General features: G+C 53.2%; 1 protein-coding gene across 1 annotated transcript in view; it reads right to left on the bottom strand.

Annotated features, from left to right (window-relative positions):
* tmprss15 (transmembrane serine protease 15) overlaps window positions 1-17,500 on the bottom strand; it is a 34,078-nt gene that overhangs the window by 1,661 nt on the left and 14,917 nt on the right. The window contains 15 exon segments of the mRNA XM_034235512.1: window positions 464-556; window positions 639-814; window positions 8,143-8,216; window positions 8,218-8,288; window positions 8,357-8,425; window positions 8,501-8,550; window positions 8,682-8,774; window positions 8,851-8,965; window positions 9,407-9,517; window positions 9,598-9,741; window positions 11,905-12,030; window positions 12,113-12,202; window positions 12,499-12,640; window positions 12,704-12,848; window positions 16,919-17,024. Of these exon segments, the coding sequence (XP_034091403.1) occupies window positions 464-556; window positions 639-814; window positions 8,143-8,216; window positions 8,218-8,288; window positions 8,357-8,425; window positions 8,501-8,550; window positions 8,682-8,774; window positions 8,851-8,965; window positions 9,407-9,517; window positions 9,598-9,741; window positions 11,905-12,030; window positions 12,113-12,202; window positions 12,499-12,640; window positions 12,704-12,848; window positions 16,919-17,024 (1,605 nt within the window).

Here is a 17,500-nt window from a genome sequence, read left to right as displayed (position 1 = left end):
CTCGAACAGCACTTGAAATGGGATGGAACCACGGCAGACTGTCCAAAACTGGATTTGAACGGGTCCACCGCGTCCCCCCCTCCCCCACCCCGTCCCCAGAACTACACATGCTGGCTATTCTGTTTCGCAACATGTTCTGTATCTATGGCACGTCTCTACTGGGAGTTGTAGTTTTAAAAGACGTTTTCGTATTTCCAGTGGAGTCCCTGCATCGACTGGGCTGTTTCGGCCAAAAACAAAAAAGGTTCTGCAAAATAATAAGCAGGTGGTCCTAATGTCGTGGCTGAGGGGTGTGTGTGTGTGCGTGTGTGTGTGTGTGTGTGTGTGTGTGTGTGTGTGTGTGTGTGTGTGTGTGTGTGTGTGTGTGTGTGTGTGTGTGTGTGTGTGTGTGTGTGTGTGTGTGTGTGTGTGTGTGTGTGTGTGTGTGTGTGTGTGTGTGTGTGTGTGTGTCTCTCTCTCTGACCCTGCTCAGCATCGCGACCCCAGCCTGCGATGAAGCAGCTTCCTGTCGGGATGTCCTCACCTTCAGAGGGTAAACACAGCGGCTGGATCCACCCTGAGGACACATCATCATCATCATGATCATCATCATCGTTAGTATGTGTGTGTGAGTGTGTGTGTGTGTGTGTCACACTAACGGCTGAAGCTGATTGGCTCCTGCAGGTGCATCATGGCGATGTCGGCCTCTTTGCTCCGCCGGTCGTACTTCCTGTTGATCACGATGCGATCGACTCGTCGGGTCTGAGCCGCGTTGGAGTCGCTCTGAGCGTAAAGAGCGAAGACAGCTAACCAGGCATCGAGCTGCACGTTCTTCCTGTTGAGGGTTGTTGTTGTTATTGTTTATGGTGAGGAGTTTTTATTGTTTGTTATTGTTTATGTTCAGAGCTCTGAGGCCTGCACTACGAAGCAGGATTTTCGCTTAGCGGCTAACTTCAGGTTAACTCCGGGTTTCCGGTCTGGTTCTCTTTTTAGCGGGCTAGATCTCCATGGTAACTGATGCTGAGCGGCTAGCCTGGTCCGGAGCAGGTTAGGTTGCAGTCTAAGAGATCCACCTCTTACCTAGACTACCTCACCAACCGCCCACAGTACGTAAGGACCAGGGAGGGCCAATCAGACACCATCATCAGCACTACGGGGCCGGTGCTGGCACCGTTTCTCTTCACCCTCTCCACTACAGACTTCACCCTCTGGTGCCAGAGGAGCCTCCTCCAGAGGAACCAGCTCCAGAGGAGCCTCCTCCAGAGGAACCAGCTCCAGAGGAGCCTCCTCCAGAGGAACCACCTCCGGAGGAACCAGCTCCAGAGGAACCTCCTCCAGAGGAACGAGCTCCAGAGGAGCCTCCTCCAGAGGAACCACCTCCAGAGGAGCCTCCTCCAGAGGAACCAGCTCCAGAGGAACCACCTCCAGAGAAACCAGCTCCAGAGGAACCAGCTCCAGAGGAGCCTCCTCCAGAGGAACCACCTCCAGAGAAACCAGCTCCAGAGGAACCAGCTCCAGAGGAGCCTCCTCCAGAGGAACCAGCTCCAGAGAAACCAGCTCCAGAGGAACCAGCTCCAGAGGAGCCTCCTCCAGAGGAACCACCTCCAGAGAAACCAGCTCCAGAGGAGCCTCCTCCAGAGGAACCACCTCCAGAGGAACCAGCTCCAGAGGAATCTCCTCCAGAGGAACCAGCTCCAGAGGAACCACCTCCAGAGGAACCAGCTCCAGAGGAGCCTCCTCCAGAGGAACCACCTCCAGAGAAACCTCCTCCAGAGGAGCCTCCTCCAGAGGAACCACCTCCGGAGGAACCAGCTCCAGAGAAACCTCCTCCAGAGGAGCCTCCTCCAGAGGAACCACCTCCGGAGGAACCACCTCCAGAGAAACCTCCTCCAGAGGAGCCTCCTCCAGAGGAACCACCTCCAGAGAAACCTCCTCCAGAGGAGCCTCCTCCAGAGGAACCACCTCCAGAGGAGCCTCCTCCAGAGGAACCACCTCCAGAGGAACCAGCTCCAGAGGAACCAGCTCCAGAGGAGCCTCCTCCAGAGGAACCACCTCCAGAGGAACCAGCTCCAGAGGAACCAGCTCCAGAGGAGCCTCCTCCAGAGGAACCAGCTCCTGAGGAGCCTCCTCCAGAGGAGCCTCCTCCAGAGGAACCAGCTCCAGAGGAGCCTCCTCCAGAGGAACCAGCTCCAGAGGAGCCTCCTCCAGAGGAACCACCTCCAGAGGAACCAGCTCCAGAGGAGCCTCCTCCAGAGGAACCAGCTCCAGAGGAACCAGCTCCAGAGGAGCCTCCTCCAGAGGAACCACCTCCGGAGGAACCAGCTCCAGAGGAACCACCTCCAGAGGAGCCTCCTCCAGAGGAACCACCTCCAGAGGAGCCTCCTCCAGAGGAACCACCTCCAGAGGAACCAGCTCCAGAGGAACCAGCTCCAGAGGAACCAGCTCCAGAGGAGCCTCCTCCAGAGGAGCCTCCTCCAGAGGAGCCTCCTCCAGAGGAGCCTCCTCCAGAGGAACCTCCTCCAGAGAAACCAGCTCCAGAGGAGCCTCCTCCAGAGGAACCACCTCCAGAGGAACCAGCTCCAGAGGAATCTCCTCCAGAGGAACCACCTCCAGAGGAACCAGCTCCAGAGGAACCACCTCCAGAGGAACCAGCTCCAGAGGAGCCTCCTCCAGAGGAGCCTCCTCCGGAGGAGCCTCCTCCAGAGGAGCCTCCTCCAGAGGAACCACCTCCAGAGGAGCCTCCTCCAGAGGAACCACCTCCAGAGAAACCAGCTCCAGAGGAACCACCTCCAGAGGAACCAGCTCCAGAGGAGCCTCCTCCAGAGGAACCACCTCCAGAGGAACCAGCTCCAGAGGAACCAGCTCCAGAGGAGCCTCCTCCAGAGGAACCACCTCCAGAGGAACCAGCTACAGAGGAACCCGCTCCAGAGGAGCCTCCTCCAGAGGAACCACCTCCGGAGGAACCAGCTCCAGAGGAGCCTCCTCCAGAGGAACCAGCTCCAGAGGAACCAGCTCCAGAGGAGCCTCCTCCAGAGGAACCACCTCCAGAGGAACCAGCTCCAGAGGAACCAGCTCCAGAGGAGCCTCCTCCAGAGGAACCACCTCCAGAGGAACCACATCCAGAGGAACCAGCTCCAGAGGAGCCTCCTCCAGAGAAACCACCTCCAGAGGAACCAGCTCCAGAGGAACCAGCTCCAGATGAGCCTCCTCCAGAGGAACCAGCTCCAGAGGAGCCTCCTCCAGAGGAACCACATCCAGAGGAACCAGCTCCAGAGGAGCCTCCTCCAGAGAAACCACCTCCAGAGGAACCAGCTCCAGAGGAACCAGCTCCAGATGAGCCTCCTCCAGAGGAACCAGCTCCAGAGGAGCCTCCTCCAGAGGAACCAGCTCCAGAGGAACCAGCTCCAGAGGAACCAGCTCCAGAGGAGCCTCCTCCAGAGGAACCAGCTCCAGAGGAACCAGCTCCAGAGGAGCCTCCTCCAGAGGAACCAGCTCCAGAGGAGCCTCCTCCAGAGGAACCAGCTCCAGAGAAACCAGCTCCAGAGGAACCAGCTCCAGAGGAGCCTCCTCCAGAGGAGCCTCCTCCAGAGGATCCACCTCCAGAGGAATCTCCTCCAGAGGAACCAGCTCCAGAGGAATCTCCTCCAGAGGAACCAGCTCCAGAGGAGCCTCCTCCAGAGGAACCACCTCCAGAGAAACTAGCTCCAGAGGAGCCTCCTCCAGAGGAACCACCTCCGGAGGAACCAGCTCCAGAGGAACCACCTCCAGAGGAGCCTCCTCCAGAGGAACCACCTCCAGAGGAGCCTCCTCCAGAGGAACCACCTCCAGAGGAACCAGCTCCAGAGGAACCAGCTCCAGAGGAGCCTCCTCCAGAGGAACCACCTCCAGAGGAGCCTCCTCCAGAGGAACCTCCTCCAGAGAAACCAGCTCCAGAGGAGCCACCTCCAGAGGAACCAGCTCCAGAGGAATCTCCTCCAGAGGAACCACCTCCAGAGGAACCAGCTCCAGAGGAACCACCTCCAGAGGAACCAGCTCCAGAGGAGCCTCCTCCAGAGGAACCAGCTCCAGAGGAGCCTCCTCCAGAGGAACCACCTCCGGAGGAACCAGCTCCAGAGGAACCACCTCCAGAGGAGCCTCCTCCAGAGGAACCACCTCCAGAGGAGCCTCCTCCAGAGGAACCACCTCCAGAGGAACCACCTCCAGAGAAACCAGCTCCAGAGGAACCACCTCCAGAGGAACCAGCTCCAGAGGAGCCTCCTCCAGAGGAACCACCTCCAGAGGAACCAGCTCCAGAGGAACCAGCTCCAGAGGAGCCTCCTCCAGAGGAACCACCTCCAGAGGAACCAGCTCCAGAGGAGCCTCCTCCAGAGGAACCACCTCCAGAGGAACCAGCTACAGAGGAACCCCCTCCAGAGGAGCCTCCTCCAGAGGAACCACCTCCGGAGGAACCAGCTGCAGAGGAACCACCTCCAGAGGAACCAGCTCCAGAGGAGCCTCCTCCAGAGAAACCACCTCCAGAGGAACCACCTCCAGAGGAACCAGCTCCAGAGGAGCCTCCTCCAGAGGAACCACCTCCAGAGGAGCCTCCTCCAGAGGAACCACCTCCAGAGGAACCAGCTCCAGATGAGCCTCCTCCAGAGGAACCAGCTCCAGAGGAGCCTCCTCCAGAGGAACCAGCTCCAGAGGAGCCTCCTCCAGAGGAACCAGCTCCAGAGGAACCAGCTCCAGAGGAACCAGCTCCAGAGGAGCCTCCTCCAGAGGAACCAGCTCCAGAGGAGCCGCCTCCAGAGGAACCACCTCCAGAGGAGCCTCCTCCAGAGGAACCAGCTCCAGAGGAACCAGCTCCAGAGGAGCCTCCTCCAGAGGAACCAGCTCCAGAGGAGCCTCCTCCAGAGGAACCAGCTCCTGAGGAGCCTCCTCCAGAGGAACCAGCTCCAGAGGAGCCTCCTCCAGAGGAACCAGCTCCTGAGGAGCCTCCTCCAGAGGAACCAGCTCCAGAGGAACCAGCTCCAGAGGAGCCTCCTCCAGAGGAACCAGCTCCAGAGGAGCCTCCTCCAGAGGAACCAGCTCCAGAGGAGCCTCCTCCAGAGGAACCACCTCCAGAGGAACCAGCTCCAGAGGAATCTCCTCCAGAGGAACAACCTCCAGAGGAACCAGCTCCAGAGGAATCTCCTCCAGAGGAACCAGCTCCAGAGGAGCCTCCTCCAGAGGAACCACCTCCAGAGAAACTAGCTCCAGAGGAGCCTCCTCCAGAGGAACCACCTCCGGAGGAACCAGCTCCAGAGGAACCACCTCCAGAGGAGCCTCCTCCAGAGGAACCACCTCCAGAGGAACCAGCTCCAGAGGAACCAGCTCCAGAGGAACCACCTCCAGAGGAGCCTCCTCCAGAGGAACCACCTCCGGAGGAACCAGCTCCAGAGGAACCAGCTCCAGAGGAGCCTCCTCCAGAGGAACCAGCTCCAGAGGAACCAGCTCCAGAGGAGCCTCCTCCAGAGGAACCACCTCCAGAGGAACCACCTCCAGAGGAACCACCTCCAGAGGAGCCTCCTCCAGAGGAACCAGCTCCAGAGGAACCAGCTCCAGAGGAACCAGCTCCAGAGGAACCAGCTCCAGAGGAGCCTCCTCCAGAGGAACCAGCTCCTGAGGAGCCTCCTCCAGAGGAGCCTCCTCCAGAGGAACCAGCTCCAGAGGAGCCTCCTCCAGAGGAACCAGCTCCAGAGGAGCCTCCTCCAGAGGAACCAGCTCCAGAGGAGCCTCCTCCAGAGGAACCACCTCCAGAGGAACCAGCTCCAGAGGAGCCTCCTCCAGAGGAACCAGCTCCAGAGGAACCAGCTCCAGAGGAACCAGCTCCAGAGGAGCCTCCTCCAGAGGAACCACCTCCAGAGGAACCACCTCCGGAGGAACCAGCTCCAGAGGAACCAGCTCCAGAGGAACCAGCTCCTGAGGAGCCTCCTCCAGAGGAGCCTCCTCCAGAGGAACCAGCTCCAGAGGAACCAGCTCCAGAGGAGCCTCCTCCAGAGGAACCAGCTCCTGAGGAGCCTCCTCCAGAGGAACCAGCTCCAGAGGAGCCTCCTCCAGAGGAACCACCTCCAGAGGAACCAGCTCCAGAGGAGCCTCCTCCAGAGGAACCACCTCCAGAGGAACCAGCTACAGAGGAGCCTCCTCCAGAGGAACCACCTCCAGAGGAACCAGCTCCAGAGGAACCAGCTCCAGAGGAGCCTCCTCCAGAGGAACCAGCTCCAGAGGAGCCTCCTCCAGAGGAACCACCTCCAGAGGAACCAGCTCCAGAGGAGCCTCCTCCAGAGGAACCACCTCCAGAGGAACCAGCTACAGAGGAACCAGCTCCAGAGGAGCCTCCTCCAGAGGAACCACCTCCGGAGGAACCAGCTCCAGAGGAACCAGCTCCAGAGGAACCAGCTCCAGAGGAGCCTCCTCCAGAGGAACCACCTCCAGAGGAACCACCTCCGGAGGAACCAGCTCCAGAGGAACCAGCTCCAGAGGAACCAGCTCCTGAGGAGCCTCCTCCAGAGGAGCCTCCTCCAGAGGAACCAGCTCCAGAGGAACCAGCTCCAGAGGAGCCTCCTCCAGAGGGAAGAGACTGAACAGACTGGTAAGGAAGGCCAGCTCTGTCCTGGGGAGTCCTCTGGACACTGTGGAGGAGGTGGGAGACAGGAGTCCTCTGGACACTGTGGAGGAGGTGGGAGACAGGAGTCCTCTGGACACTGTGGGGGAGGTGGGAGACAGGAGTCCTCTGGGCACTGTGGAGGAGGTGGGAGACAGGAGTCCTCTGGACACTGTGGAGGAGGTGGGAGACAGGAGTCCTCTGGGCACTGTGGAGGAGGTGGGAGACAGGAGTCCTCTGGACACTGTGGAGGAGGTGGGAGACAGGAGTCCTCTGGGCTGGCGGCTAAACCCTTGTTACTGTTACGAGGTATGTATTTAGTAGATCGTGTAACTTGCTGCTGTTAAATACCGTCAAACTATGTGCAATATATACTTTATATACACATGCCATCTTTAAGAACTGTAATATTTACCGGGCTGCTAAATCCTAAGAGCTGCTACAGGATTTGATTTTTATCTGTATTTTGAAAATTATGTAACTTTTTTTTGTTTTTATCTTTTTTTGAGCATATTGTTTATTATATTATAACTTAGTACTTTTTGAACGCATGTAAGATATGCAACACGAAGCTGTCTGTGGCTCTTTCCTGCTGTAACGCTGCACATCTCCGCTCTGTGGGACTAATAAAGGTATTCTGATTCTGAACTCAGTGAAAGCACCGCCTGCTGACCAATCAGAGCTCAGTGTGTGAGTTTAAAGCGATCAAGTCATATTACAGGAGAAAGGAAATACAGAAAAGCTGCCGTTGCCGGAAAGACGGCCGGCAACAATCAGCGACTGTGTGAACGTGAACATGAATAGAATATCAGCTCCATCTTCAGAGCAATCTGACTATTATAACATTAGCGTTAAGAAAGCTTACTGAAATATCTGCCACAACATAAGTAACCGGATCAGAGTCACATTAAGTACAGTCCATATCACTTCATAATGTATCATCTCCTGATCTGAGTCAGCTGAGCCGTATCTGGCCGTGCAACACTCACAGCGTCACAGACTGGATGCAGAAGCATTATTTGAAGCAACACATTAAGTTGAGGAAACACTGGAGTCAAATGTAATGAAAGTCAGATGGTGTCTTAGACGGGCAGTGATATCATAAAGCTGTTAATGTACGCATTCAAACACTTGTTCTGTTCCCAGCTGTGTTCACCTTGCAGGTGCAGCTCTGTGGCTTTGATCCTGGATCAAGTGTTTAAGTCATGGATGTTTCAACTTTAACTTCTTCATATGTCTAATATTATAGTTGACTTTTCATTCAGGAAGTATGACGCTGCGCTGTCAGTGCGCTTCTCCATGTCTGTGATTGGTCGAATGCTCCAGATACCACCCCTCTCATGTGAACACCTAGCTAGATAGGACACGATCCACTTGATAACCCGCGTCGTAGGACCGCTTAGCGAGAGCGCGTATGTTTTGGATTAGGCCAACCGGCTAACTCAAACATATCCAGGTTAGGTTGAACCGGCTTCGTAGTACAGACCTCTGGTGTTGTTTGTTGTTGTTAATGGGCAGGTGTTGTTTGTTGTTGTTCTCACCCGAACACACAGTGAGCCGCGGTCAGCAGCCAGTCTGGACCAATCACAGAGGCTCCACACACGTGACGCCCCCCCCCAATGCAGAGAGACAATCCAAGGCCACGCCCCCTTCTCCGCATTAGCCCCGCCCACCACCCTGACCTCACCTGGAAAATAAATATACATCAGAGCAAGTCGGGGAATAAATAAGTCAGAGATCAGATGGACAGGTTACCGGGGTCAGCTGTCCTCTCTTCTGATTGGTCCTTGTCGCTGGTCTTAGTCACCTGTCGAACTCCACACGCTGAAACACAGACAGTATATTTAATCCTTTGCTTTACCTTAAAGTGTTTGAAGGTGCAGGCGGACAGGTGCTCACGCTGGTTGTCACAGTTCAGAGAAACCACTTCCTGTCTGCTGCAGGTGTCTCTGTCCAACACACAGAAACACAACAATATCTTCGATTGACTAAATGTTGAATCTGCAGGTGTCTCCAAACACACAGAAACATGACCTCATATTCTAAATGTTTAAATGTTGAATCTGCAGGTGTGTCGTACGTCTCTCTGAGCGTCAGCGTCCCATTGGTCCAGCTGATCCAGGTGAAAGGTGAGTCCTCGGCCCGGGCTGGCAGCAGCTGAGCCCCTCCCCACCTGCAGAGAGAACACCTGAGCTCACCTTTATACTCATTATAATGCATCCCATCATGCCTCAGGGTCAGAGGGTTACCTGTATCCCAGGTACTGACAGGTGAACACAGACAGGTGAGGACTCCAGGTGTCAGAACACACCGTGAGACGAGAGAACACACGCTGGAACTGGAGACGAGAGGACGTGTAGACAACTGCCACACACACACACACACACACACACACACACACACACACACACACACACACACACACACACACACACACACACACACACACACACACACACACACACACACACACACACACACACACACACACACACACACACACACACACACACACACACACACACACACACACACACCACACACACACACACACACACACACACACACACACACACACACACACACACACACACACACACACACACACACACACACACACACACACACACACACACACACACACACACACACACACCACACACACACACACACACACACACACACACACACACACACACACACACACACACACACACACACACACACACACACACACAGTGTGAGACAGGTGGACAGGTAGACAGGTGAGATAGGTAGACAGGTGGAAAGGTGTGGATGTCTCACCACAGTCTGACTCGTCGGAGGCGTCCGGACAGTCCACCTGTCCGTCACACTGACCGTTTCCATGGATACAACTTCCTGTCCGACACTGAAACTGACCCTCAGCACACGCAGCTGATCGTAAACAAAAAAATAATGAACATAATAAACAATAATAAATAAACCTTCTGACCCTGTGTGACCTCTGACCTCACCTGGTGACCCCAGGTTGGCCCCGGAGCTGAAGTTGGCTCTGAAGCCCCTCCCATGTCCCGAGGCGTCAGAATAGAACCACACCGTCATCTGATTGGCCGTGGACAACAGCGTGTGGGCGGGGCCGGAGCTGCCGCTGAGGACGGCTGCTCAGAGACACAGGTGAGACACAGGGGGCACAGGTGAGACACAGGGGGCACAGGTGAGACACAGGGGGCACAGGTGAGACACAGGGGGCACAGGTGAGACACAGGGGGCACAGGTGAGACACAGGGGGCACAGGTGAGACACAGGGGGCACAGGTGAGACAGGTGAGACACAGGGGGCACAGGTGAGACACAGGGGGCACAGGTGAGACACAGGGGGCACAGGTGAGACAGGTGAGACACAGGGGGCACAGGTGAGACAGGTGAGACACAGGGGGCACAGGTGAGACACAGGGGGCACAGGTGAGACACAGGGGGCACAGGTGAGACACAGGGGCACAGGTGAGACAGGTGAGACACAGGCATGGACAAACTAAGGCCCGTTGGGCTTTTGAATCCGGCCCGCCGAATATTGGTACAACATTGTCCAAATTATAGTAAAGCCCGCAATAATTTTGCCTTTTTCCTGCAATACCCGGCATTTCAGTCGATCCCACTAGATGGCGCACTCTAGACACATTGACCTTTGCTGGAGTCTGGTCTATTCTCTGGCCCCACTCGGCAACCCAGCAAGGTCTAAGAACCAAATACGTCACGCTTACATTGGAGGGGTCGAGATCAACACGCAGTAACAGTTCATGGCGAATACAGCGAATACAAGTTGTAACGAGCAGTAGCGCTGAGCAGAGTGACCAGAACGCGACCACACACTTATTAAAACACTTATATCAAGTCAGGCAACACTAACACCTTAGTGTGGTTCTGTTTATTTGACCTTACTTTAATGACCATCCGGTCACTGTTATTGACCTGTTGTTTTGTATTATTGCATATCGGATTGGAATCAATACATATATATATTACACAACTACCCGACGCAGTCCTCTATTGATGTTGCTGTGAGCGGTGTTGTGGAGAAAATCGCTGACGTAAAACGCTGTGTGGGTCATAAGAAGGCACGTAACGGTAACGTCATGACGCAAACGATGACGCGATGACTCACCTTTGAACCTAATTCACCTCTGAACCTAATTCACCTTTGAACCTAATTCACCTTTGAACCTAATTCACCTCTGAACCTAATTCACCTCTGAACCTAATTCACCTTTGAACCTAATTCACCTCTGAACCTAATTCACCTCTGAACCTAATTCACCTCTGAACCTAATTCACCTCTGAACCTAATTCACCTCTGAACCTAATTCACCTCTGAACCTAATTCACCTCTGAACCTAATTCACCTCTGAACCTAATTCACCTTTGAACCTAATTCACCTCTGAACCTAATTCACCTCTGAACCTAATTCACCTCTGAACCTAATTCACCTCTGACCTATCACCTCTGAACCTAATTCACCTCTGAACCTAATTCACCTCTGAACCTAATTCACCTCTGAACCTAATTCACCTCTGAACCTAATTCACCTCTGAACCTAATTCACCTCTGAACCTAATTCACCTCTGAACCTAATTCACCTTTGAACCTAATTCACCTTGAACCTAATTCACCTCTGAACCTAATTCACCTCTGAACCTAATTCACCTCTGAACCTAATTCACCTCTGAACCTAATTCACCTCTGAACCTAATTCACCTCTGAACCTAATTCACCTTTGAACCTAATTCACCTCTGAACCTAATTCACCTCTGAACCTAATTCACCTTTGAACCTAATTCACCTCTGAACCTAATTCACCTCTGAACCTAATTCACCTCTGAACCTAATTCACCTCTGAACCTAATTCACCTTTGAACCTAATTCACCTCTGAACCTAATTCACCTTTGAACCTAATTCACCTCTGAACCTAATTCACCTCTGAACCTAATTCACCTCTGAACCTAATTCACCTTTGAACCTAATTCACCTTTGAACCTGCATCTGTAACAATGAGTGGACCAAAGAAAAGAAAAGTCGACAATGAGTGCCGAGTGTTTAATGAGGAGCTAAATCTTTTTTCACCGATCTGCTACTGGCCCGTCTGTCACATTTTAAAACTCATAGTGGCCCCAGAGCCAAAATGTTTGCCCACCCCTGCTAGACCCAGGTGAGACCCAGGTGAGACCCAGGTGAGACCCAGGTGAGACCCAGGTGAGACCCAGGTGAGACCCAGGTGAGACCCAGGTGAGAGCTGCAAAGCATGCTGGGTAAAACACATCCTCACCAAGTAAGGTGGAGTTAAGCCCCGCGCCCTCCCGCACCTCCACCACATCAAACCCCGCCTCCACGTCAAAGTCCAGGAAGTGAAGTGCCAGGTTCCGACCGGCAGCGGCGTGCAGCGTCCACTGGCCTGCAAGGCATCATGGGTAAATAACAATCAAAGGCCTGCAGCAATGCATCATGGGTAAATAAACATCAAGAGCTGTACTCACACTGAGCCTTGTTCCCGTAGGATTGTGGGTAATTTGGAGAGCTGAAGGTGGAGTTCGGCTCCCAGAGATCAAAGGGTCCTCCGCAGTCAACTGATTAGTCAGAGCAGAGGGGTGGAGTCAGAGAATATTGGTGGCCTTGATCTAACCTGGTAAAGGGGGCGTGGCCTTGATCTAACCTGGTAAAAGGGGGCGTGACCTTGTTATAACATGGTAAAAGGGGCGTGGGCATGTTCTAGTCTGGTAAAGGGGGGTGGCCTTGTTCTAACCTGGTAAAGGGGGCATGGCCTTGTTCTTACCTGGTAAAGGGGGCATGGCCTTGTTCTAGCTTGGTAAAGGGGGCGGGGGCTTGTTCTAACCTGCTAAAGGGGGCTGGGCCTTGTTCTTACCTGGTATAGGGGCTGTGGTTGTTGGAGGCGGGACATTGGTTGGTTCAGGGGGGGCGGGGCCACAGGGGTCAGCGGTCAGTGCGATGTCATCCAGAGCGATGTCGCTCCTCATACCGCCCTCCTTCAGCGCCTCGAACACCACCTGCAGAGGTCAGAGGTCAAGTGACTGCCTGTGTGATGTCACTTCCTGTGTGATGTCACTGACCTTTGTCTTCGTCGTCAGGTGCAGCGTCACCTGGCCGTAGTTCCAGTTGTCGCCATAGTTACCGTCTCTCTGGAACACCACGGTAACGGCCGAGTCCTCCAGAAACACCTGGAGACGGTGCACCTCCTCGCCAAACATGTGGTACCTGTTTACATGTTTACAGTCATGTTGTTTACATTCCTGTTCATTACATGTTCATACTCCTGTTGATTACATGTGTGCATCTCGACCGGGTGACGACAATACCTATTGACGCAGCAACCACTGTAAGTTATATTCTTGTTTAATTAGACTTCTCTGTTTCATTTATTCTACTCTGTATAATTGTTCTGTAGTTATTGGAGCTAAAACGGCGCTTTTGAGAGATTTTAAATCTCAGATCTGCTCAAGGGAACCTGTTACACAGGTCGCAGTGGGCACTCAAGCCTGCATTACAATATAGGCAGGGCCAGTTTGCTGTCGCCCATCAGCTGTAGAGAGTTAACTAATTAGCGGGGCGTGGCCCTACAGCTGCGAGAACTCAGCAATCAGGCGTCCATTATAGGTAGCTCTTTCCTGGAGCATCAGACAGGCTAAGACTGACAAATACATTAGAGTCCTGCTGGAGCCACGAGGGAGGCAAAGAGGAAGCAAATCCTACTTTGATTGAGCTAAAGTATCGCTGGTGTTTTATTTTATTTGGTTGTTTAGCCCCTCATGCTATAATCATGTGTATTTTCTCCATTCCTGTTTATGTGTCTTCTCGCAATTATCACTGGCCCCGTGTATCTCCTAATCGATATAACCGGCCTGCTCTCGTCTATGAGATCCAACATCTAGTTTCAGGCGGCCTGTGGAACTGCCAGTCAGCTGTTCCTAAGGCTGACTTCATCTCTGGCTACGCCTCCCTGCAGTCTCTGGATTTCCTTGCTCTCACTGAGACCTGGATTACTCCATCCAACACATCCACCCCAGCAGCTCTCTCCACTGCATATTCCTTCTCCCATACACCCAGACCCACTGGCAGAGGAGGTGGCACTGGTCTCCTGCTCTCTCCCAAATGGAGCTTTTCCCTCTTCAAGCTACCTGACTTCACTCCTTCCACCTTTGAATTCCATGCCGTCACAGTAACCCATCCTATACAGTTAACCATTGTTGTTCTCTACCGTCCACCAGGCGCCTTGGGGGACTTCTTGGAGGAATTAGATCATCTCCTCTCACACATCCCTGAAACTGGTCCTCCCGTTGTACTTCTCGGAGACTTCAACCTCCAGACAGGGAAGATAGACGAACTAACATCTCTGTTAACCACCTTTGCTTTCTCACTGTCTCCGTCCCCACCGACTCATAAAGCTGGCAATGTCCTTGATCTCATATTCTCAAGGAACTGCTCTACTTCTAACCTCTCTGTAAACCCGCTCCACACATCCGATCACTTCTTCATTTCATTCTCTCTACCCCTTTCCAAACATAACAAACTAATCTCTTCTCATCCTGCACTTGTCCGCCGTAACCTTCGTTCCCTCTCCCCCCCTACCTTTGCCTCATCGGTGCTCTCAGCCCTCCCTTCCTCTGACTCGTTCCAACTGCTACCTCCAAACTCTGCTGCAGAAACTCTCCTCTCTACTCTCTCATCCTCTCTGGACTCTCTCTGTCCTCTCACATCTCGGCAGGCTCGTCAGTCCCCTCCTGCTCCCTGGCTAAATGATGCACTGCGTGCTAATAGAACCGTCCTTAGGGCAGCAGAGCGGAAACGGTGGAAATCCAAACACCGTGACGACCTCCTAACCTATCAGGCTCTCCTCTCCTCTTTCTCTGCTTCCATCTCTCAGGCAAAAAGCACTTTCTTTCAAGATAAGATCCAATCTTCCTATTCCAATCCTAAAAAACTATTTTCCATCTTCTCCACCCTCCTGGACCCCCCCAAAGCCCCTCCCCCCTCCTCCCTCTTGGACCCTCCCAAAGCCCCTTCCCCCTCCACCCTCTTGGACCCCCCCAAAGCCCCTTCCCCCTCCTCCCTCTTGGACCCTCCCAAAGCCCCTTCCCCCTCCACCCTCTTGGACCCCCCCAGAGCCCCTTCCCCCGCCTCCCTCTTGGACCCCCCCAAAGCCCCTTCCCCCTCCTCCTCCCTCTTGTACCCTCCCAAAGCCCCTTCCCCCTCCTCCCTCTTGGACCCCCCCAAAGCCCCTTCCCCCCTCCTCACTTCTGTCAAGCGACTTTGTTAACCACTTTGAAAAAAAAGGTTGATGATATTCGCTCTTCTTTTTCTGACTCACCTTTACTCACCGCTGGGTCACCAGACCCTCCTTCCACCAACACACTTACCTCCTTTTCCCCTCTCTCTCCAAGTGAGGTTCTTACCCTCATTACCTCTGCCCGCCCTACCACCTGTCCTCTGGACCCTATCCCTTCAAACCTCCTTCAGACTATCGCTCCTGATATTCTACCGTTTCTCACCCATTTCATCAACACTTCTCTAACTTCTGGTCACTTTCCAAACAGTCTCAAGGAGGCAAGAGTAAACCCTCTCCTAAAGAAACCCACTCTCAACCCGTCTGATGTTATAAACTACAGGCCTGTCTCTCTCCTCCCGTTCCTGTCTAAAACACTTCAACGCGCTGTCTTTAAACAACTCTCCTGTTATCTCAATCAGAACAACCTTCTGGATCCGCACCAGTCTGGTTTCAAGGCAGGTCACTCCACAGAAACTGCCCTCCTTGCTGTCACTGAGGAACTGCACACTGCCAAAACTGCATCCCTCTCCTCTGTCATCATCCTGTTGGACCTGTCTGCTGCATTCGACACGGTGAATCATCAGATCCTCCTTCGCACTCTCCAAGAACTTGGAGTTTCAGGCTCTGCACTTTCCCTCCTCACCTCATACCTGAAAGACCGTACCTACAGGGTGACTTGGAGAGGGTCTGAGTCCGACCCTTGTCAATTAACTACAGGGGTCCCTCAGGGCTCTGTTCTTGGTCCCCTCCTCTTCTCCTTGTACACAAACTCCCTCGGATCAGTCATTAGCCCGCATGGTTTTTCTTACCACTGCTACGCTGACGACACCCAATTAATTCTGTCCTTTCCCCGCTCAGAGACCCAGGTCGTCGCACGCATCTCTGCTTGTCTAGCTGACATCTCTCAGTGGATGTCTGCTCACCACCTCAAGCTCAACCTTGACAAGACTGAGCTGCTCTTCCTCCCGGGAAAAGATTGTCCCACTCTTGACCCTAACAATCAACATCGGCCCCTCTAGTTGTTTCCCCGACTCAGACTGCAAGGAATCTGGGTGTGACCCTAGATAACAACCTGTCCTTCACTGCAAACATCGCTGCTACAACCCGTTGCTGCAGATACACGCTTTACAACATCAGGAAGATACGTCCCCAGCTGACTCAGAAAGCGACTCAGGTTCTGGTCCAGGCTCTCGTCATCTCACGCCTAGACTACTGCAACTCCCTCCTGGCTGGTCTACCTGCATGTGCCATCCGACCTCTGCAGCTCATCCAGAATGCAGCGGCTCGTCTGGTCTTCAACCTTCCTAAATGTTCCCACACCACTCCGCTCCTCCGCTCCCTTCACTGGCTTCCGGTAACTGCTAGAATCCACTTCAAGACACTGGTACTTGCTTACCGTGCTGCGAATGGATCTGGCCCTTCCTACATCCAGGACATGGTTAAACCGTACACCCCAGCACGTGCACTACGCTCTGCATCAGCCAAACGACTCGCTGCACCCTCGCTGCGAGGGGGACCCAAGTTCCCATCGGCAAAAACACGTGGGTTTGCTGTCCTGGCTCCAAGATGGTGGAATGAGCTCCCCATTGACATCAGGACAGCAGATAGCTTACACACCTTCCAGACTGAAAACTCATCTCTTTCGACTCCACTTCGAGCGATAGAACTATTAACAGAGCACTTATATACTAATAAAGGACTGGCTTATCTAAAGCCAGTTGAGTAGCACTTGAAATGTTTGGCTCTATGAAACCTGATGTACTTTATGATTCTGTTTTCTTCAAGGTTGTATTTTGTTGGTCGAACGCACTTATTGTAAGTCGCTTTGGATAAAAGCGTCAGCTAAATGTAATGTAATGTAATGTAATGTTTATAGTCCTGTTGTTTACATGTTTACAGTCCTGTTGTTTACATGTTTACAGTTCTGTTGTTTACATGTTTACAGTCCTGTTGTTTACATGTTTACAAGTGTACATGTTTTTGTTTGTTGTTGTTTGTTTACCAGAAGCTCAGACACATGGCTTCGGGGTGCGGGCTCAGAGGCAGGCTTTGGATCCTGAAGCTCTTCAGCCATTGGCCGGGACTCCGAGGGGTGATGATGTAGAAACCTGTCAAACAAACAAGAACAACAATAAAGTTAAGCATAACAATAATAATAACAATAACTAGAAAATTCCGAGACAGGGAGACAGAGGTAAAGTATTGGTAAGATACTTTATTTTTCCAAAAAACACGATGAACAAAAGAAGGTCACTAACTAATCTCAGGATGAGATGACAAAAAATGAAACCAAAAGGAAAATCGCTCACGTAGTGAGGAACAAAACTATTCTTGAGCATAAAAGAGCATAGACCTGACCATGGCAAGAGACAATACGAACTGACACTGAACACTGGGAGACAGGGGAATTTAAACACAGGGTTACTAGACACAGGTGGGAACAATCAGGGGCGGGCTGACACTGATGAGCACAGGAGACACACAAGGAGTGACAGGTGAAAACAATCAGGAAATTAGACATACCAGGGAACTAACGACAGACATGAAAACACAGGGAAAAGAGACCAGACAATATACAGGGAGG

The sequence above is a fragment of the Gymnodraco acuticeps genome, unplaced genomic scaffold (assembly GCF_902827175.1).
Source record: "Gymnodraco acuticeps unplaced genomic scaffold, fGymAcu1.1, whole genome shotgun sequence".
NCBI classification, from domain to species: Eukaryota; Metazoa; Chordata; class Actinopteri; order Perciformes; family Bathydraconidae; genus Gymnodraco; species Gymnodraco acuticeps.
The sequence above is the reverse complement of the archived record's forward strand: the minus strand, read 5'-3'. Positions and strand labels throughout refer to the sequence as shown.